Below are 18,517 nucleotides of genomic sequence, written 5' to 3'. Positions count from 1 at the left end.
AATACATTAAAGTTCTTTATTTGAAATGTTTTGAAAACAAACATTTTTAATTACTGAGCAATAGGACACAAAGTTTTGCACCGTCGGCAAATTGGTGCTGCAACAGTTGAAAGTTGGTCAAAGTTCATTCTGAATCATCTATTTACAGGTTTGTTATTCTATTCAGTCTCGGGTTGCTGTGCTAGCAGTTGAGAAACAAAGCTTGAGTATGTAAGGGAATCTGCCGGCTGTGGAAAGTACGTCATTGTTAGAAACTTGATCGGTGTAATGATACAGTACATCCTAACCCTTGTATACTTCTGTCTCTTGTATTGACATTTCTTAACTAGATTTACTGAAATATTGATATTCTATTTTGGGTTAGGTCCTGCAGTGTAACACACACTGAGCCCTAAGATTTAGGCAAGAATTGGCCCATTATCCTAACATTGTACATTTTATTCAATGGGTGAGATCCTGCAGTGAGGCATGGTATGGGGACTGGAATTTAAGCCAGAATTGGCCATTACCTCAACACCCAGGGTGCTACCGTATGTACCAGATTTTAAAGCCTGTCACTTCCCCGAAGGTAGACGACAAGGGCTTCTAAACTATTTGCTGACCATATCAAAACATAACTGTTATTATTTACAAGCCATGAAAACTTTAACATTCTCCTTTCTTGGTTAAGAGCCATCATTGCAACTGATGCATTTAAAATTTCAAATCCATAATAGGTAGCTATGGGAGTTTGAACATAGACTATCATATTACACAGTGGTGACTTAACATGACAGTATATATCAATTATTTATATTTAAGTTGTATATCATTTCAAATATTGATTTCATACAAGCTATAAAACAACCCTTCTGCTTTCATCACAAAATTAAGAAATTACATAAAATAAGTTAAAATAACTAGGTCCATTCACATTACAATTATGAATATTAAAACATAGTAATCACCTGGGTTATCCAGTTTATAATGGTTGATATACGTCAATACTTCCATGGCCTGAGCTTTTGTATCGAACTCCATTAAACCAGATGAGCTGCGTTCGCCTGCGAGAAAATTAAATTAAAGTTGTGACAGTAAGTATGAGGTTTATGAATGCACCATGTGTGTCCGGTGTATAAGAAGACACCCATGTTATAACTTGACAGTGAGCATGAGGCGTATGAATACACCATGTGTGTCTGGTGTATAAGAAAACACCCATGTTATAACTTGATAGTGAGAATGTGGTGTATGAATACACCACGTGTCTGGTGTATAAGAAGATATCCACGTTATAACTAGACAGTCCACTGTGAGCATTGAGGTGTATGCACCATGTGTGTCTGGTTTGTATGCAAGACAGTTAGTAGGAGCAATGAGATGCATAAATATATTAAAAAGTTTTCTATCAACATTATAAAAAATCCTAATTTTGTTCGTTTAAATTGCTTGTAACAAAGGTTTGTGATAAAAAATAATAATCCCCAATGTTTTTTGGCAAAATCACTAAATCTTATTCCAGATTACAATTTTATCAATAATCCTAGCTTTAAATGTTTAAAAATTCGAACAAAACTGACATGTAATATGTCTATAAATAATTCAGCATGGTTTGATAAAAAAACAAAAGAACACAAGATATTGTTAAACGAAACGACAGCACAATTACATGGATGTATATTAATACATCACCATTGTTGCGCAACGTCGATTTAAATTACGCAATCCTTTTGTGAGCTTAAGTAACATCAAGCAGATTATTTACAGTGATGACCAAATATTCTTTTAGTGTTGCCATTTTATAAGAAATTTGGAACACTATTATGAGATAAAAAATAGAAGAAAACATTATAACAAATGGTCAAAATATTAGATGTACCAAATAGTAGTAAAATACTATTTAAAGGAAATATATATATCTTTTAAAATATAAGATATAGTATTAAAATATCAAAGTACTGGAAAAATATTAATAAAAATAGTGGAAAACATCCCAAAATGTCAATGAATTCTTACTTACTTCTTGTCTTAAATGGAGTAAACTTGACAGGAAGTGCCAAATCAAACTCTTGGCATATCTGGGTGAATTTAAGTTAATAGACAGCTTAGTATGGGCTTCTATTCTATGTGGGTGAGGTCCTTGTCAAGGATTTAAGCCAGATTTAGCCGATCACCACAAAATGGGACTTATATTACTAAATTACAACAGCATGAACTCTTATGGAACAATATCATAAAGCATGACTTCTTTTTTACATTGATATAAACCAGTATCAAAATTATTACTAAGCTAATACCCATTTGTATCATTGTATGTATGAGCAACTTATGTAGTCATGAGGTAATATTAAAAGTGGAATTACCACTTCTGTCCCCCAAGGAATAAACTAACCACTACAAACTCAGCAGTCTCTATGAACTATAGCAACAGCAACCATAGATAACATGCGTGGCACAAGGACAATATTGCAACACATTAACACCAAGGTAGTAAAAACCTATGTAAACAGTCAGTGGTGTAATAACTTATTTTAACGACCGACATTTTGCTTCTAATTCTATTCTCTTTGATGTTTTAAATATTTTGATATTTCGTATCATATTCAAAAAATAAACAAAAATTCATGTAATGATATAATCACACTTACATTTTTCAATGAAAAGGGTTGGGTTTCTAGTTTCTGCCACGTTAAACAAATATGTCATGCTTATGTAGAAACAACACAAGTTACCTCTTTCATTTTTTCCTCATTTAACTCAAGTGGAGCATTGTAATAATGCAATACCTTGGCTGGGTTCTGTATTCGGTTCTTAGCAGCTTGTTCATTGGTTTGGAACCTTGTGGAACAAAGAAATTTGCTTTTATGACTAATTTAAGTTGCATGTTGTATGTATGACTGTATGTATAGTAGGGTGGGGGGAGATGGGACACCTTTACATTGTATTTTCTCATCTCATTTGGTAGTAAACAAGTACATTCAAATAATTATAAAACTGTATTCTCAGGACTGCCATAGACTGTTGTTAATCGTATGAAACACAATCAGAATATTTGAATGTTATGTTCTAAAGGTGTGTTTTTCCCCCCACATTACTTTATAATACAGTAGTGCAGTAGTGCAGTAGTGCAGACTTGGACACACAGGTCTCGCAATATGATTCATTATTAGATTAATGGGTTGAGGTCTTACATGAGACAGGTCTGGGACTTAACCTAACTAATTTTATTAGGCTAACCTAAAGTTATGTCAATCTTAACTTAGTCAGGATTTTGCAAGCCCAAACATAATAACATTACATAGATACCTGTTGTTTCTTGAGTTTCCAAAATCTACTTGAGCAGGCGTTCCATTAGGAAGGTCACCAACTGGTCCAGTGTCCGTTAGATAAAGTTGCTTTGATGGTCTATAGTAATAATTATAGTATATTAGGATATTAGAATATTGGGAAATATAGACTTGTTTGGAAAATGAATTAAAAAATACCCATGTACTTCATTCAGTATAAAGCATATGTATATTATATCTCTTATATTATACGATTGGTTATTTGGTTAGACTCCATACTGTATTTCTTTACACAAAAATCGTTCAACTCTATGAGCACTTGATCAGGTTTAGATTTATGGAATTTATTAGTTTTTTTTTTTTCATTCAATGCTATTTCTCTTAATCCAGCCAAGCTTTTTACATAGCAGAAAATTCAGCAGGAGAGATTAGAGCTACAGAGCATCCCAAACATTTTGCTCACAACTCCCTTTAGTCTCCTACAGTTCCGGCAACCCTCCACGGTTAATAGTATAACATATAGAGTGTTTTGCCTAAAATTGGTGAACTCTCAGCGACCCCCTGATGTTTATTACACTTTCTCACCAAGCCCTGGTATATACCATAGGATAGGAACCAGTAACCTAACTGTACCATGATAATAACAATATAAACTCACGCAAGTACAAGTTTCTCATCAAAGAATTTCATTCCTGATAGATTTGAAATTGCCCGCCCTACCGCACTTGGATCTCCCATCTGTACCATGGCTGTTCCTGGTTTGCTTTTCAAGAATTTCACCTTTATGATGTAACAAACAACATTATTACAAAAGAAAATATAAATTTCGGGAGTGTTAGGAAAAAAATATATAGGCAAAACAAAACAAAGAGGCTGCTCTCTGCATAAAAGACAGAATTTCTGGTCACTTTCAATACAAACTTGACAAACCATATCATTTTCCAGAAGATGGTTTTAATATTTTAAATTCACAACATAATTCTTAATCGTTACGGAACTCTAAGTGGCAGAAGAATGTTTTTGTAAAATATTCCCAGCAGCAAATACACACATAACATATTTTCAGCATAAATCAATTATTGCAAAACATGAGTGCCAGATCAGATTTTTACGTCATTATAAGCCCAGCAACAACATTATATAGTAATGTGGGGTAAGATGGAACACCTTTAGCACATAATATCCCAATGTCCTGATGGTGTTTTAAACAATTAACAACGGTCTATGGGAGTCGTGAAGATGCTGTTTTATAATTCTTTGAATGTTCTTTGTTTACTACCAAATAGGACGAGAAAATGGAATGAAAAGGTGTCCTATCTTACCCCAACCTGGTAAACCTACTGCATACGGAACACATTGTAACAAACTTACCTTCATAACATTGCCATACAAACATAAAATATTGAAAACTCGGTCGCAAGTCATTTTTTCAGGGTTAAGTCCGTAAACCATGAGAACTGTTGTGTTGCCATCCATGGGGGGCCCATAGTCTTCCCCCATGTATTCGTTTGGCATCTATTCAATGCAAGTAAAGATAAGTACAAGTCGTACAACCCATGCTAACTGTAAGCAAGGATAAGTATTGCAGAGTGTGGATAGGAATTTGTTCCTTATTGTTAGTTTGGTTAAACGGGTATTAGATAATTACAACCCATGCTCGCCGTCAAGCAGCTGCAGACATCTGTGGCAACGATAGAAAGAAATCTTGCCTCCTTCCCAATAAATTCAAATTTGGTGGCCCCTGCTGTTTATTAAAGTATTGTAGTGTGCGGGTAAAAAAACATAGGGCTTTAGGTTGGTTGATTATATGGTTGCCACTTCCATTACAGATGATGTAACTCATAACTGGCATGAAGTGTATAAAAGAGAACACAAAAGTTATAACGACTGTTGTTTTCCCCCCTGCAAAGATAAACTCATTCTATGCTATGTGGGTGAGGTCCTGCAGCGTGGCAAGCCATGGGATCTAGGATTAGCCCACAACCCCAGTAAATTCACTCATCAGATTGATAGAAAAAGAAACTATTATTTGATTAGCATATACCTGATGTACATTTGTATTCATCAGAGGAGGATTTGGTCTGCGGGGTCTAGCATGCAACACCGGAGGTCTTCCCCTCATACCTCCCCTTCCACGCTGTGCAGGGACCGGCATCCTTTGCCCTGTTTTACCAGGAAGGGTGAAGAATTATAAATTTACAGCCTTAAAAAGAACGTTTTATATTCTACAGCAAAGTAAGACCTACCAAATCTTAAAAAATATGCCAAGTTTTAAAATTGTTTTGAAAAAACACTTTTTTACCACAGGAACAAAATTGTACAGGCCTATGCCACAGAAAACTTTAAACTCCATATGCACTACAATGATAAGCATTGTACAAACAAAAAATAAATATAAATGAATTATACCAAAGTGTCTCACACTCTCACCTGTTCTATAAGGTGGTGGGTTGGAGAAACCAGCAGGGGCGTCGCCCAGTAATGCAGGTTGCTGCATTGGCATGTTGGGTTCGTCTGTAGGAATATTAGATATCAATGTGACATATTCTGTTACTTCAGCTACCAGGCATGATATAGAATGATTATCTCAGTTTATTTGGTTTAAAAACTTTAGTTTTAGTCCAACTTTTCGTGAATTTTGTCTCAAGTTTCATACGTTTGCTTTGCAATACCGGAAGAATAAAAAACTTCTACATCATAGAACTAACGTGCTTTCAATGCAACATACAATAATACATTTATACCAGAGGTTCTCTTTGCAACTTGAATTAAAGAGTTAAGTTTGCATAAAAAGATGGTGGCTTCATTTTAATAAAATATTTACAAACATTTTTAATTAAATTGAAGGAACATAACAAGTCTGTAATTCAGTTTAAAATTTTGTTTCACTGCAATTAAAAACCTCACTGCACAAAGTTAATGCATTAACAAATATATATATGAGCAGTTGAGCACATTGAGCCAGTAAATATGAAAAGTAGTATCCCAGAAGCAGCATATTCTATGTTTTAACTAATACAATTATTACAGAGACAGATTTTCTTCACAATTCAGTTGTAAAAATACAGTCATTGTTACCAGATAATAGTAGCAGGTGGGAGAAGATGGACACCTTTTCATTCTATTTTCTCGTCTTATTTGGCGGTAAACAAAGAGCACTAACTAATATGTGTTAGGGGTGTCCGTCTTCTCTCACTCTACTAAATAGTACACCATGCAAATCCAAACTATATATAAATACAGTAAACAAGTAATCAAAATGTAAAATACACAAGAAATATTCTCCTACAATTGGTTACTTATCCTTAGATTTCCATGAACACAGCAAGATTGTGTCTTACCCTCTCAAACGCATCTTCTTTGCTACAATCAATAAAAAAACCACAAAAAAAACAATTAATTTTTGTCTGTGATTGTTTCCTGATAATATTGTTTTGAACTGTTGTGTCATACTTGTGTTAAGGCAGCAGAAATTTTCAACGATCTGAGATTTGTGGTGACTTTGTGGGTTTGTTTTGCATTGTCTGTCTTCGTTGTATCATCAGCCATGTTTCTTGTAATAATGTGATGTCTCAATGTTGGTTAACATCATGTTATTGTCTTGAAGCAGATTAATGTAGGTGCTGTGGTCTTGTGCTTCATATGGTTCAGCATATTATAAAGTGTGTGAAACACAGCAAATGTTAATCCAGTATGTGGTAGGTAGTGTTTTGTTGCTGTTTTCAAGTGGTGGGGGGGATGGGGTCACCACGCATCCCCTGTGTTGGCGCCTGTATTGTTGGTTAGCCAAAATGTTGGCGTGTAAGTTCTGTAGTAAGTTGTCACACGCAAAGAACAAAATGTTGAAATGTTATGAACATGAAGAATGGTAGAAATGCTGCTTGTGTAAATATATTGTCTGATGTATACAGTATAATTATAAAATGACAAAATGTGATATAGAAATTTAACAACTACATATGTTACATATTGCTAATCTTAGATTAATATTAAATATACATATATACATTGTATATGGCATATAAGTTATATAGGAAACATACCAACAGCTCCTGTGTAGTCCCAAGTTTCATCATCATTCTTATAAACATTTAATCTTGCTGGCTGCATGACAATAAATATATATATACTGCTTAAGTTTTAAAGCAATGATAGTTTTACTTAAAACCAGAGCAATATCTAAGAAAGTACAAAGAGGGTTGCAACTCTGTTTTAAAACATTCTTTACGCGATAAGCGGAAACCAGATGTACGTTCCATGAAGCATGGTTATTTAAATGTAAATATGTTTTCAACTGTAAGCGTGTTTTAACAACTGTTGCTTTGTCATTATAGCTTACCCTGTCTTTTCGTTAAAATATTTTTTAAATCTTTGTTACCATAAACAAAAAGACAAATAAAGGAATTATTATTTCATGTCTTATTTTTCACTAAAAGGGGTTTGCACGCCCTAAAACACCCTCACACGAATCTCACCTTTGCCCATTCAATCTTCAAGGTGCAACAACCAGAGTAAATGTCGGCTCCATTTAGCGAAGCTTTTGCCCGCTGTGCATCTTGGATTGAACCGAACGTACGACAAAAGTTAAAGAGAAATTAACATTCAAAACTTAGGAGATTTGTAAAGTTAAACTGCATTAAATACCCAATGCTAACCTGTGTTTTATTTTATATAATTTAAACATTTTACTTGGTATTTTATACACACTACTCTATTGTGACTTAAATGGTAAACCCCCAATAACTTTTATCAATCTAGAGGTCTTGTCAGACTGTTTTTAAAAGTTTTTTACTATACTTAAAAATTACTCAATGAGCATGTAAATTAAAATAAAAAGCCCGTAAATATATGAACTATTATGGTCACTTATTTACATTGTAAAATAAAACAACAAAGGATATTCAATCATGGCTTGCACTCCACGTTTCCTGAATATAACAATCCTTTGGACTTCTCCGCATGGTTCACATATCATGTGCAAAACATCCTGTGTAAAATATTACAAGTTAATATTAATCATCAAACATTTAATTTATATATTTATTATATTGATTTTCTAATATACTGACACTCATTAATTTTATATGCCAAACTACATACAATATTTTGCCTTTGCTATAGCTGGAACATAAGATGTAGCAAATAATATTAATCGTTGAACATTTAATTTATGTATGTATATATATAAATTCGTTTTCTAATATACTGACATTCATGAATTTTATATGCCTAACTGCTTATACCATTTTCCGCTAAAGCTAGAACTTACTTTGCTATAGCTGAAACACAGAAAGTTTTTATGTGACGGGTGAAAATGCATATTGATTAATCGGTTATTAAAATACTTGCCGTGGTGATTGGGTAAACTGCATTGACCACAGTGAACAGGAGAACTTTATTTGGTTGGTCCGCCATTTCGCGCTCTCTGTAATTATTTAATTATTAGGAACTACAGACAGTAGCGTAGAGTAAAAATTAGTTGAAGTACAAGGTCATGATACAGTGACAAAACAAACAAAATATACAATTACGATTGAAAATATTTAAATTTAGCTGATAGAATGAATCGTTGTTGCTACAGTTAGTATAACTTATGGACTTAATTGCAGAATTTTAAATTTATAAAAAAGAAACAAAGAATTACCGTGAAAATTTATTCTCCCTATCTGGCCTTTCATGGGGTGGCTCATGAGAGCTGAAGTCTTCTTGCTGCTGGAAACAGAATGCATAAGTTTTACATTTTATAAACTGACTTAACATTACATAAAAACAAATCCAAGATTGTAAAAATAAAACTTTACTTTAAGTTCTGAACCATTTTCACTCAGCCTTCTACGCTTTACTTGGTGTTCTTCAAACGACATTTTGCAGTTTCTGTTTTATGTAGCAAATAGAACAATTACAATAACATACAGTATTTCTAGTTAAATCTGCAAATTTGCAAATATCTGTTTAGAAATCTGCGTGGCTGTGGCGTCATTATCGCATCCGTTCTTTTCGTCCAGCCATCCAGTTTTGTTTTTTCGCATTTAAAATAAAATTATTTGATCGTGTTTAAACGGTCTATTCGTCATCTCCAGTATCTATATTCTATAGTGTCTTCTTTTTAACAATACAACATAAAAAGATAAAGGCAGTCATAAACCGTAACGTTTTTAATCGAGAGTTTGTTTTTTAAATGTCTTTGGATTAGAAAAAAGTGACGTGGAAGGTGAGACGAAACGTGCTAACATTTGACATCCCGCATCATTTGCTTGTAAACGAACTTTCATGCCATGACTCAATATAAACGTTGCTGATTTGACAGTTTGCACATAAAAAAACTTATGCGAAGTGAATATGAAAATCTTTAAAGTATGAGTACAAACAACAGTAATGCCTCTGTCCGTTTTTGTAGCTTCCAAACAAGCACACACATATATATATGTATATATAGACTCTGGAATCTTGAAAACAAACTATTTGAAATAACAACACATTGGAAACAAGGCAGTGTGATCTTTTATTTCTTAATATTCACGATTTAAATCAACTGTTAGTTTTAACCTCTTGTCTTGATTGAACATTTTAACATCGAATGTTGAGAAACAAAGTCGTCAGTAAATTCAGGTTTCAATGTTTTAAGCGCTCTCCAATAAACATGGCCGCATTTTTTCATATTTTCCTTTTGTGTCAAAAACTTCATGTAGTCCAACCAAAGACCTGGATCTGTTTCACCATGATCATGCAGTGCATGCTCATAACATTCTTGTAAAGTTGATTGCGCAACAGATGGACTCAAATTTAGCAGCTCCAAAACATCCTTATATTGCTCTGGTGTTGGAGTCCTCGTGTTCTTAATTTTTGTCATAAACATCTGTTAAAAATTTATGGTAAATTAAATCTACAGAAATTTTATTTATAAGTAAACATGAAAGGAAAATAGTCCTGTGAACTGAAGCTCAATTTGGTTATAGTTAATTTACTATCTGGCCAAATTAAAAAGTCAAAATTACCTGATAAGCGTGGTTTACATTATATTTTACAGCCATCCACTTTAAGTAAACATGTTGCAATGCCAATGCAGCTTCACAACAACAACCTACAGCCTTGTTTGTTAAAACACTTTCTGCTGTTTCCTCTGCATCAGAAACAACACAGTTTTGCATCCACATCGACCAAAATATCTCCTGCTGTTTCTTTGTCATTTCGTTTGAAAACTTGCAGGTTAATTGAAATAACTCATTCAAGTCTATATTTTCCCCATTGCCTAAATGAGCAACTTTGAGTCGTTTGAGCCACAATTCCACTTCATCACGCCTTCCACAAACTTCACACAGAACGTCATAAGCGGAAGACAACTGGCCAGTCTTAAGCAAAAAATCGACCCATGCGATATACTGCTGGCAAGTTAGGATGTTGTTACCATGGCAATGATCCGCTACTTTCATCAACTGCTCGGAGGATAAAGAAAACAAAGAATCTGGTCCTGAAACTTGATTTGGTTGGGATTGCTGGCACATTGAAAGCGCAAAGTTGAAATATTCCGACCACATCTCGGGTGTGTCAATTTCTTTCACAGCTTTATCAAAATCTTGGTAGCAATTCATGGCTCGACTGTGTTTCTCTATTTCTTTGTATTTTCCGCTGAAAGATATTCCTGATAGGATAAAACACATATTTAGTTTTGGTTAATTTTGCTTGAGACAGCCCATACCCACAGCTAAGTAATCAGGACTTGAATAGAAAATGTAATAACACCCAGAAAACTTTAAAAAATTAGATAATACATTTGGGTCCATTAAGCTGGTGTTAGGGATAGAATTACAAGAAAGATTAAAAATAAGATAAAATCATGTGTAGACAGATATTTTTAAGCATTTGTATGTTGCATTGATATACCTTGGTTTCGGCTATAGACAGGTTAACAGAACAGCAACTACATAATTACATTCTTATGAGTGAGGTCCCACAGCGTGGCACTCCGGGTTCTAAGATTGGCCCATTACATACATACATACCAAGTGTTTCTTTTAGATGAAGTTTAGCAAGACAAGCTCTCATCTTTGGGCTGTTGTTGTAAATCTCACTTAAGTCATCTTTGATTTCATTAAACAATGAAACAGCGAATGTATTCGTTGCAAGAAATGCAGAAAGAATGTCAAGAAACTTTAAATGCATTTCAACATTATCCGGGAATGCCTGCAGAGCGTTTTTGTAAATGATCAAAGCAGCTTTGCCTTTCATTAAAGCACTGTCACTGTAACATAAAAGAGAAAAAAAATTTTAGATCTGCAGACAGCCATCTATAAACATAAAACCTTCAAAAACAGCAGCTTTGTTAGCTTACACAACACAAACTGATTACGCCTACCAAAACTTTTTCTTAGTTGTTTTGGTGTATAAATAAGTATACAACTTTCACACAATAGATAAACTATATGACTCATTGTTTGATAGTTAGGTACAAATATCTTTCTTCAAGTTTAATGTAAATGTGTTTTGACTGTTAAACATGTTTTGCTGATGTCGCTTTGTTGCTATATTCTTTCTATTTGTTTTATCTATTTTTTAACTTCCGTCACCACAACTAAAGAGATAAATAAACGTTATCATCAATATAACATAAATAATAAATTCAATTCCCACCTTCCTTCATCATTTAGATTCACATCTTGTTTAGTAATCATTTTGAATCTCCTGTGTCGCTTCTCGGTAAACAAAAGCTCTGCGCGAAAATACTCCAACCACATTTTCTCCGACTTTGGATGAAATTTAATCCCTCGAAGAAACAAAGATCTCACCTTCTCCATGCTGTCCCCGCATTCCAACTCCCATTTTGCAGCAAGTAACCAAACTTTTGGGTTGCTTGCATGGACCTTATGAATACAATAGGAAAAGGTTAGCATGTATATGTGCTACATTTGAGATTTTAGCTTACCTAATATTATTGAAACAGCTAAACTCAACATTTTATTATACACGGGTTGTCTTTGTCTGTTTTATGGGAACTTGTCAACAACATGTAATTTTAGCCAGACTTTGCTCATTATCCTAACATTGTAGTATCTGCACATTCTATTCTATACGGGTGAGGTGCTACAGTGAGGTATGCAATGAGATATGTGATTTAGGCTATTTAGGCTATTACCACAATAGTCAATATTGTATATGTATATTTTATTCCATATGAGTGTAGACCTTGTCAAGGATCTGGAATTTAAACCAAATTAGAATCCACTACTCTAACACCTTATACACGATGTTTACGCAAAACAGTGGAACCAGTGAGAGTCCAGATATAACCAAGGACCATTCATTTTTTTTATGCTCTTCACCTGCACCATCCTCGTACACAGCTTGCTTAATTGAACCTTCTTATTCCACTTTAAACAAAACGCAGCGTGTGACGTCCAAACCTTTAAATCGTCGGCCCATCGAACCATCATTTGTTTGAACCACCTTCAACCAACAAACAAAAGCAAAAGTCACAAATGGTATACAGATAAGTTATACTGATACAGAAAAATATTATATATATAGATAAATACTATACAGATAAAACAAAAGCAAGGTCACAGACATTATAGACATATTCTTACTTTTGCTACCAGGCATAATGTAAATAATCTATTAGCTAGCAAAAGTCACAAATATTTTACACATGCTCTGTTATTTCTGCTACTAGGCATAATGTAAATAATCTATTAGTGGCTCATCTGGTATAAAAATTAAACAAAGGTTTTGCTAATGATAATTAAGACTACAAAAGAAATCCAGCAATACCTGTGTATTCTGGACACAATAACATATTCTATCTCATCTTGTTTAAAGAAATAGTGTTCCCTTTTCCTTCTCTTATGAATTAAAGCGAGCAGATTGATCTCGTATTGAATGTAATCCAAGAAATCCTTCTTCACTTTAGTTTTTCGCACAAGTTTGTATTCGTGGGCGTTTCGTTTCCTAATGATGGCTTTTATCTGTAATGGGAATTTTTTTAACAAAAAGAAATATATATATTTGTAATTATTCTCGAATAAATAATGACTGCCAGTTTGAACAACCGATTATTTATCACATTGGCTCCAACAACCATTTAAATAGTACACAAAGTCACAAACCAATCTACTATGCTAAAATATTGGTGTACAGCGTTAATAGAGATTGAACATTACAAAATCCTTAACACCAAAAACTCGCTTGTCTCTGACCTGGAAGTTATGGGTTTAGTCGCTGCTGTCACAAATAAAGTTACATGCAAGCAGTGGCACGGCCAGAAAAAAAATAAGGGGAGGGGGGGTTTTAATCAAAACATTTTTACAAATATTTTTTTCTAATTTCTTTTTTAATTAATTTTTTTTGGGGGGGGGTTAAAAGGGGGGGTCCCGACACCCTAAACCCCCCTGGCTGCGCCACTGCATGTAAGCATGGGCCAGGTGTATAAAACAGAACACCAATGATATAATGACTGTCATTGCCTAACATGCAAAGAATAAATAAGTTACAACCATCCATACCTCAGCCGATGTAAACAGCCCAACGTTTTGCATTTGTTCCAACTCTTGCAACATTTCCTCTTCATTTTGATGGACAAGTTCCGCCATTTTTGTTTTTAAATTTGTTCAACTTTTAAACTACAACGAATACTAGAATACAAACAATATTTTGATTAAAATATTTTAATAAGTCAAGAACATGAATTTTTTAGAAAACTTGCTTTGCTATTGGCAGTTTAATAAACATAGCATTTATAGATAAATATGTTTGTTACATTCTAACATTAAAGAACCAATATTAGCAGGCAGTGAAACCTAAATACTATCACATAGTTTTAAAGAATCCATTTCAACATGTTATTGTAATGACACAAACTTTTCTGATAGAAAAAAATTTTAAACAGTGAAAAAATATATATATAAAGCGAAAAAGTTTAAACAACGAACAAGAAAACATTAATCGACTGCTTCTCGTTTTCGCTTTCTGTGTCGAGACACAAGTTCGGAAGTGCGGAGCGTCCTGCTTTCCCCCACCTCCCAACGCTGGAAACTTTGTAAAGATTTCTGTCCAAGAGCGAACAGTCTTCGCTCTACTTCATCAAACTGTTGAATCAGGGAAGAATTATCTCCTCCAATTGCGTTTCCGGATAAATCCATAATCCGCCGAAACCGATCACTGAAAGCTAAAATTAAACTTCGTGCGACTAGAATTCCTTCAGCATGGTTTAGAGACAGTTGTTGTTGTCCGAGAGCGTAATAATATGGACACAACTTGTATAAATTCACAACGCCAGCGTCTGCTTTCAGGATTTCTCGATAAGTTGCTTTATACGGCTTCGTAAGCTCAACAGTAACAAACTTTTTCCGAGGGTGCGCAAGACTTAGTGCAAGCCATAAAGGTAAGTCAAGCTTGGAGCCTACTTCGATGTCTTTCTTATTTGTGCTTGGATCAAGATATCCAAGTGTTTTCACCGACACAAGGAACGTACTCGGTATTTTTTCGCTTGACATCATTATGTCGTCTATACTCAAATAATTCTGCTTCATACCTCCACCCGGTGGACACAACAAATCCATCCCAACACTCTGCTTACTCCTATAAATAAAAGAATGTAACTTTTTTAAGACACAAGTATATATAAGAAATAATAACAATGTATGAAGAAAATTGATGGATTATATACCGGTAGAAATAATAATATATTCCTATACACAGTAAAACGAGTTAGTAATGAAGTTAAGTTCTTACACTACACATAGCAATGTTTTTTACTTCGATGGAAATTTTATATGGTTAACCAGCTAAACTTTTAAATTGTATTACTGTGTAAGGTTCACACTGTCGCACAAAACCAACAATTTTTCGGAGAAACAGTTAAATAAAAGTAAATAAAATGGATTAGAGAAACAGTATTTATCAATGTTTTATTTAGATATTTATGCAATCACAACCAAACAGTCTCCATTATTATGAGCCTGTAAACTCTTCTTTGATGAACCTTGTTCAGTTGAAGGTTTTGTGGAAAGTTTAAAAGCAAAATCATTTATTCTCTTTTTGCTAACTTTCACCTGCATTGAAAGAAATGGTTTTTGAATTGCACCTTGTTTTTCAGCAGACGGAATCTTTTGCGAAGGTAATTGAGGTAATGTTTGTGTTTGGTTCGTTCCTTTTATACAATCTGCATTACTTTGTTCCAAACCCTTATCTGGGGAAACCTGTTCAGTTGCAAGTTTGGGGACTGGTGTGGGTGTTATCGAAAAATCATTTATTTCGTTTCTGCAAACTACGTCCTGCATTGGAAGTGATGGTTTCTTAATTGTACATTGTTTCTTAGCAGGAAGAATATGTATTGGTTGTACTGGTGTTGATGGCTGAATGTGTTTCAATCCTTTAATAGAACTTGCAATATTATGAGACTGTAAATATTCCTCTAGTGGAACTTGTTTATCTGCAAGCATTTGTGTTGATTTAAATGCAACTTTATTTATTCTAGTAACTTTAACTGGCATTGGGAGAATTGGTTTTGTACAATGTTTCTTAGCAGAGAGGATACGCACTGGTGTTGACGTGTGTGTGCGTTTTAATACTTTACTACATTCTGCATTATTATGAGCCTGTAAACGATTCTCCGGTAGAATTGTAGGCTTTGGGGTTGGATTAGATGCAATTGCAAGATTGTTTATCCTCTTTTTGGTTACATTGAGTTGAACTGAAAGAAATGGACTATGATCTTTACTTTGTTTCGTCGCAGGTGTGATATTTACTGGTGGTAATGTTGGGAATATTGGTAACGGTTGTGTTCGACGTTTACCAATGGATAACATTGCTGTGGTGTGGTGCATCATCTTGTTCAAGCATCCTTCATCATCTACTGTCCTAACTAACTCAATTACTGATTCAAGGTCTTTGATCAACTTTGACTTGATGGATTGCGTTTTCTTTGATGTCCCAACAATAGTACTTTCTACAATGCCTTGAAATTCTTTTTTGCAATTTTGCTGAACAGAAGTTTGCCCTCTTAATGGTTCACTTTCTGCACCTGACATTTTCACAGCATGAATATGCTTGCATGCAACTGTATGTACCAAAAAGTCACTACAAGTACATGTGTACATATGAACACATATATTGCATATAGAACACTTGATTTGGCAATTATCCATACATTGTGGCTGAATCCTCTTTACAGTGTATTCTTGGTCATCAAGATCATCAACCTTCCATTGATCACATGCTAAACAGGTCACCTCCCTTACTGTACCGGCAAGCCTGTGCCGCTTGTTTATTGCAGCAAGAAGACGGGTAGATTTTCCCTTCTCAGTTTTAATGAATTGCTCCAAACATTTGTCCCTTGACATTTTAATAAGTGTCACTAAAAGTTTGCCTGTACTTCTGTTTCCCTTCTTGCCAAAATAAGCTTCATTTAAAACCCTGTAAAAAGCCTCCACATTTGTCTTGGCAACTGAACCAATCCTGAAACACGACGCCCACATCCGATATTTCTCTTCAAACACAAAATTCTTGAGAAAGTACTCGTGGAACTGTGGAGATGTTTTAACAAGATAACTTCGTGCTTCTCGCAACATTTTGTCAAACTTGTCCTCATTAGTTTCATAATGGAGCGTTTTAAGGTAAGCATATAATGTAACTTGCGTCTTTGTCTTAGGAACAAACTCCGAGATCTGTTTTCTCCAGCGTTTATTGACAAGCCAATTACAGTAGAGTCTTTGTATTGGTTGTTTGAACACGGATTGCCAAGCGTTATAATAGTTGTCGTCCAAATCACTCATAAACAGTTCTGCGGTAATATCACCACATTTTTCTTTTAGACCATTAAAAGCACAAGTAAGAACCTCAGTATCTTCCCTGTTACAAATGATCCAAGCTGTTGGAATAGTTTCTCCAAACTCATCAAACACCAACAAAGTTAACAAACTCAATTCACACTCGGTAGTAAACTTAGTTGAGATAATGCAAATCATTTTTTGGCCAAACTTTTTCCACATGTGCTTTTGAAACTCCGTCTGTATACATAAAACAAAATCATCTTCTTGTAAACTATAATCACTAACCTCTTGTGCCTTGTACATTACTACATCGTTAGCATCAATCTCATCAGATAATTCTGTCACCCAAATTTTCTCACTTTTCACTTCTTCTGTTTGTTTTTCTATTTTTGTGACATCGCACTGGTTACGAATGTTAATAATATCCTTTCTAGTAACCATAGCATCCCTATCAATATTCCCAATTCTATCACGAATGCTGTCCAAGATTTGTTTCGATTCCATCCCATTTTCTATTTTGCTTCGAATCATGTTTCGGATTTCCGATGATAATTTTAAATGACAAAGTTCAACGCTGTGCCCGACATGATCTGAACAATATTCAACAGAAATTCGACCGGACGACAATCGTTTCCGCTTTACCATATAAGCAGGGCATTTGCCGTTCATTTTCAAACTTCCTTGCGCCTTCAGAGATCGAGCACCGGTACCACTAGGAACGTAATTGCCCGACCTGTGGCAATAGTAACGTGTCACTTCATAATCTTGACTTCTTTCTTTCCCGCACGTCTGACCGAACAAAGTGTTTGTTTTTCTTTCCAAATCTTTTTTCCATTCATTAAAATCACTTTCCGAAACAAAATTCTGTTGCATCAGCTTCAAGTTTTTATCATGGTTATTGTTGTAATGCCACAGTAAGTCTTTACTTTTTAGTGCGCTAAACTCACAGAGGATACAGTTAGCCTTTTTTGTCTTTGATAGCTCCCATTGTTTTCTGTGATATAGTTTTCGATGCGCCCATAAAGAATTTTTACTCGAATATACTTTGGAACAAAATTGGCACGAAAATTTTGACATTGTGCGAACATAAACTTTTCCACCTAAAGATTTCTATGATATTGATATCACAATGTTGCACAAACAGTATTAATTCTTAAATTCCTGTATCACGAAAAATGATTTTAATTTTTAAACTAAAACGTATCAATTACGTAATTTAGATATGTTGTGTTATCATGTTTAATAGACTGACCAGAAATCTATGTCTTTTGAAACAAACAGTGTTACTTATAATATTTTACATCCAGATCGAGTAATAAAAAATAAACTCAACTGAAACGCTAAATATTTAAATGTTTACTTTAAACTGTGGCTCCTCAAACAGCTAAAAAATGTTACTTCTCTAAATCTAGCATAAAACTTCAATTCGCGTGCAAGTGTAGCTGCTAAACTACTACAAATAATATTCAAACGTGGGCAAAAAAGTTT

At 34.4% G+C, this 18,517-nt stretch overlaps 4 protein-coding genes across 7 annotated transcripts; all 4 read right to left on the bottom strand.

Annotated features, from left to right (window-relative positions):
• Nucleotides 1-2: 2 nt before the first annotated feature.
• On the bottom strand, nt 3-9,231 carry LOC149729044 (heterogeneous nuclear ribonucleoprotein L-like). Of its 3 annotated transcripts, none has more exons than XM_089887542.1 (15): nt 9,068-9,231; nt 8,911-8,978; nt 8,616-8,691; nt 8,168-8,253; nt 7,742-7,838; nt 7,310-7,370; nt 5,697-5,780; nt 5,311-5,429; nt 4,638-4,781; nt 3,925-4,046; nt 3,286-3,384; nt 2,712-2,817; nt 2,000-2,057; nt 948-1,043; nt 3-227 (listed from the first exon to the last, which is right to left on the bottom strand). In XM_089887542.1, exons 1-15 carry the CDS (start codon nt 9,128-9,130, stop codon nt 163-165), a joined length of 1,344 nt encoding a protein of 447 aa, XP_089743668.1. In that variant the 5' UTR covers nt 9,131-9,231; the 3' UTR covers nt 3-162. The 3 variants fall into 3 exon arrangements, 2 of the variants coding, with proteins under 2 accessions (XP_089743668.1, XP_089743669.1); XM_089887543.1 differs by having other exon boundaries at nt 8,911-8,975; nt 9,068-9,230; XR_016385957.1 differs by lacking the exon at nt 2,000-2,057.
• A 517-nt stretch (nt 9,232-9,748) lies between these two features.
• On the bottom strand, nt 9,749-13,900 carry LOC149729043 (U3 small nucleolar RNA-associated protein 6 homolog). The gene is made up of 7 exons (XM_089887525.1): nt 13,763-13,900; nt 13,032-13,225; nt 12,584-12,707; nt 11,895-12,124; nt 11,267-11,505; nt 10,262-10,905; nt 9,749-10,122 (listed from the first exon to the last, which is right to left on the bottom strand). Exons 1-7 carry the CDS (start codon nt 13,847-13,849, stop codon nt 9,808-9,810), a joined length of 1,833 nt encoding a protein of 610 aa, XP_089743651.1. The 5' UTR covers nt 13,850-13,900; the 3' UTR covers nt 9,749-9,807.
• Nucleotides 13,892-14,818, bottom strand: LOC149729042 (DNA replication complex GINS protein PSF3-like). The gene has a single exon (XM_089887580.1). The coding sequence runs from the start codon at nt 14,816-14,818 to the stop codon at nt 14,198-14,200; it is 621 nt and encodes a 206-aa protein (XP_089743706.1). The 3' UTR covers nt 13,892-14,197.
• LOC149729041 (uncharacterized) lies at nt 14,706-18,456 on the bottom strand. Of its 2 annotated transcripts, XM_089887519.1 has the most exons (2): nt 15,191-18,456; nt 14,706-14,837 (listed from the first exon to the last, which is right to left on the bottom strand). In XM_089887519.1, the coding sequence occupies exons 1-2, from the start codon at nt 18,104-18,106 to the stop codon at nt 14,832-14,834; spliced, it is 2,922 nt and encodes a 973-aa protein (XP_089743645.1). In that variant the 5' UTR covers nt 18,107-18,456; the 3' UTR covers nt 14,706-14,831. The 2 variants fall into 2 exon arrangements, with proteins under 2 accessions (XP_089743645.1, XP_089743644.1); XM_089887518.1 differs by lacking the exon at nt 14,706-14,837 and having other exon boundaries at nt 14,838-18,455.
• Between the last annotated feature and the right edge of the window lie 61 nt (nt 18,457-18,517).

The sequence above is a fragment of the Ciona robusta genome, chromosome 11, assembly GCF_009617815.1.
Source record: "Ciona robusta chromosome 11, ASM961781v2".
Lineage (NCBI taxonomy): Eukaryota > Metazoa > Chordata > Ascidiacea > Phlebobranchia > Cionidae > Ciona > Ciona robusta.
The sequence above is the reverse complement of the archived record's forward strand: the minus strand, read 5'-3'. Positions and strand labels throughout refer to the sequence as shown.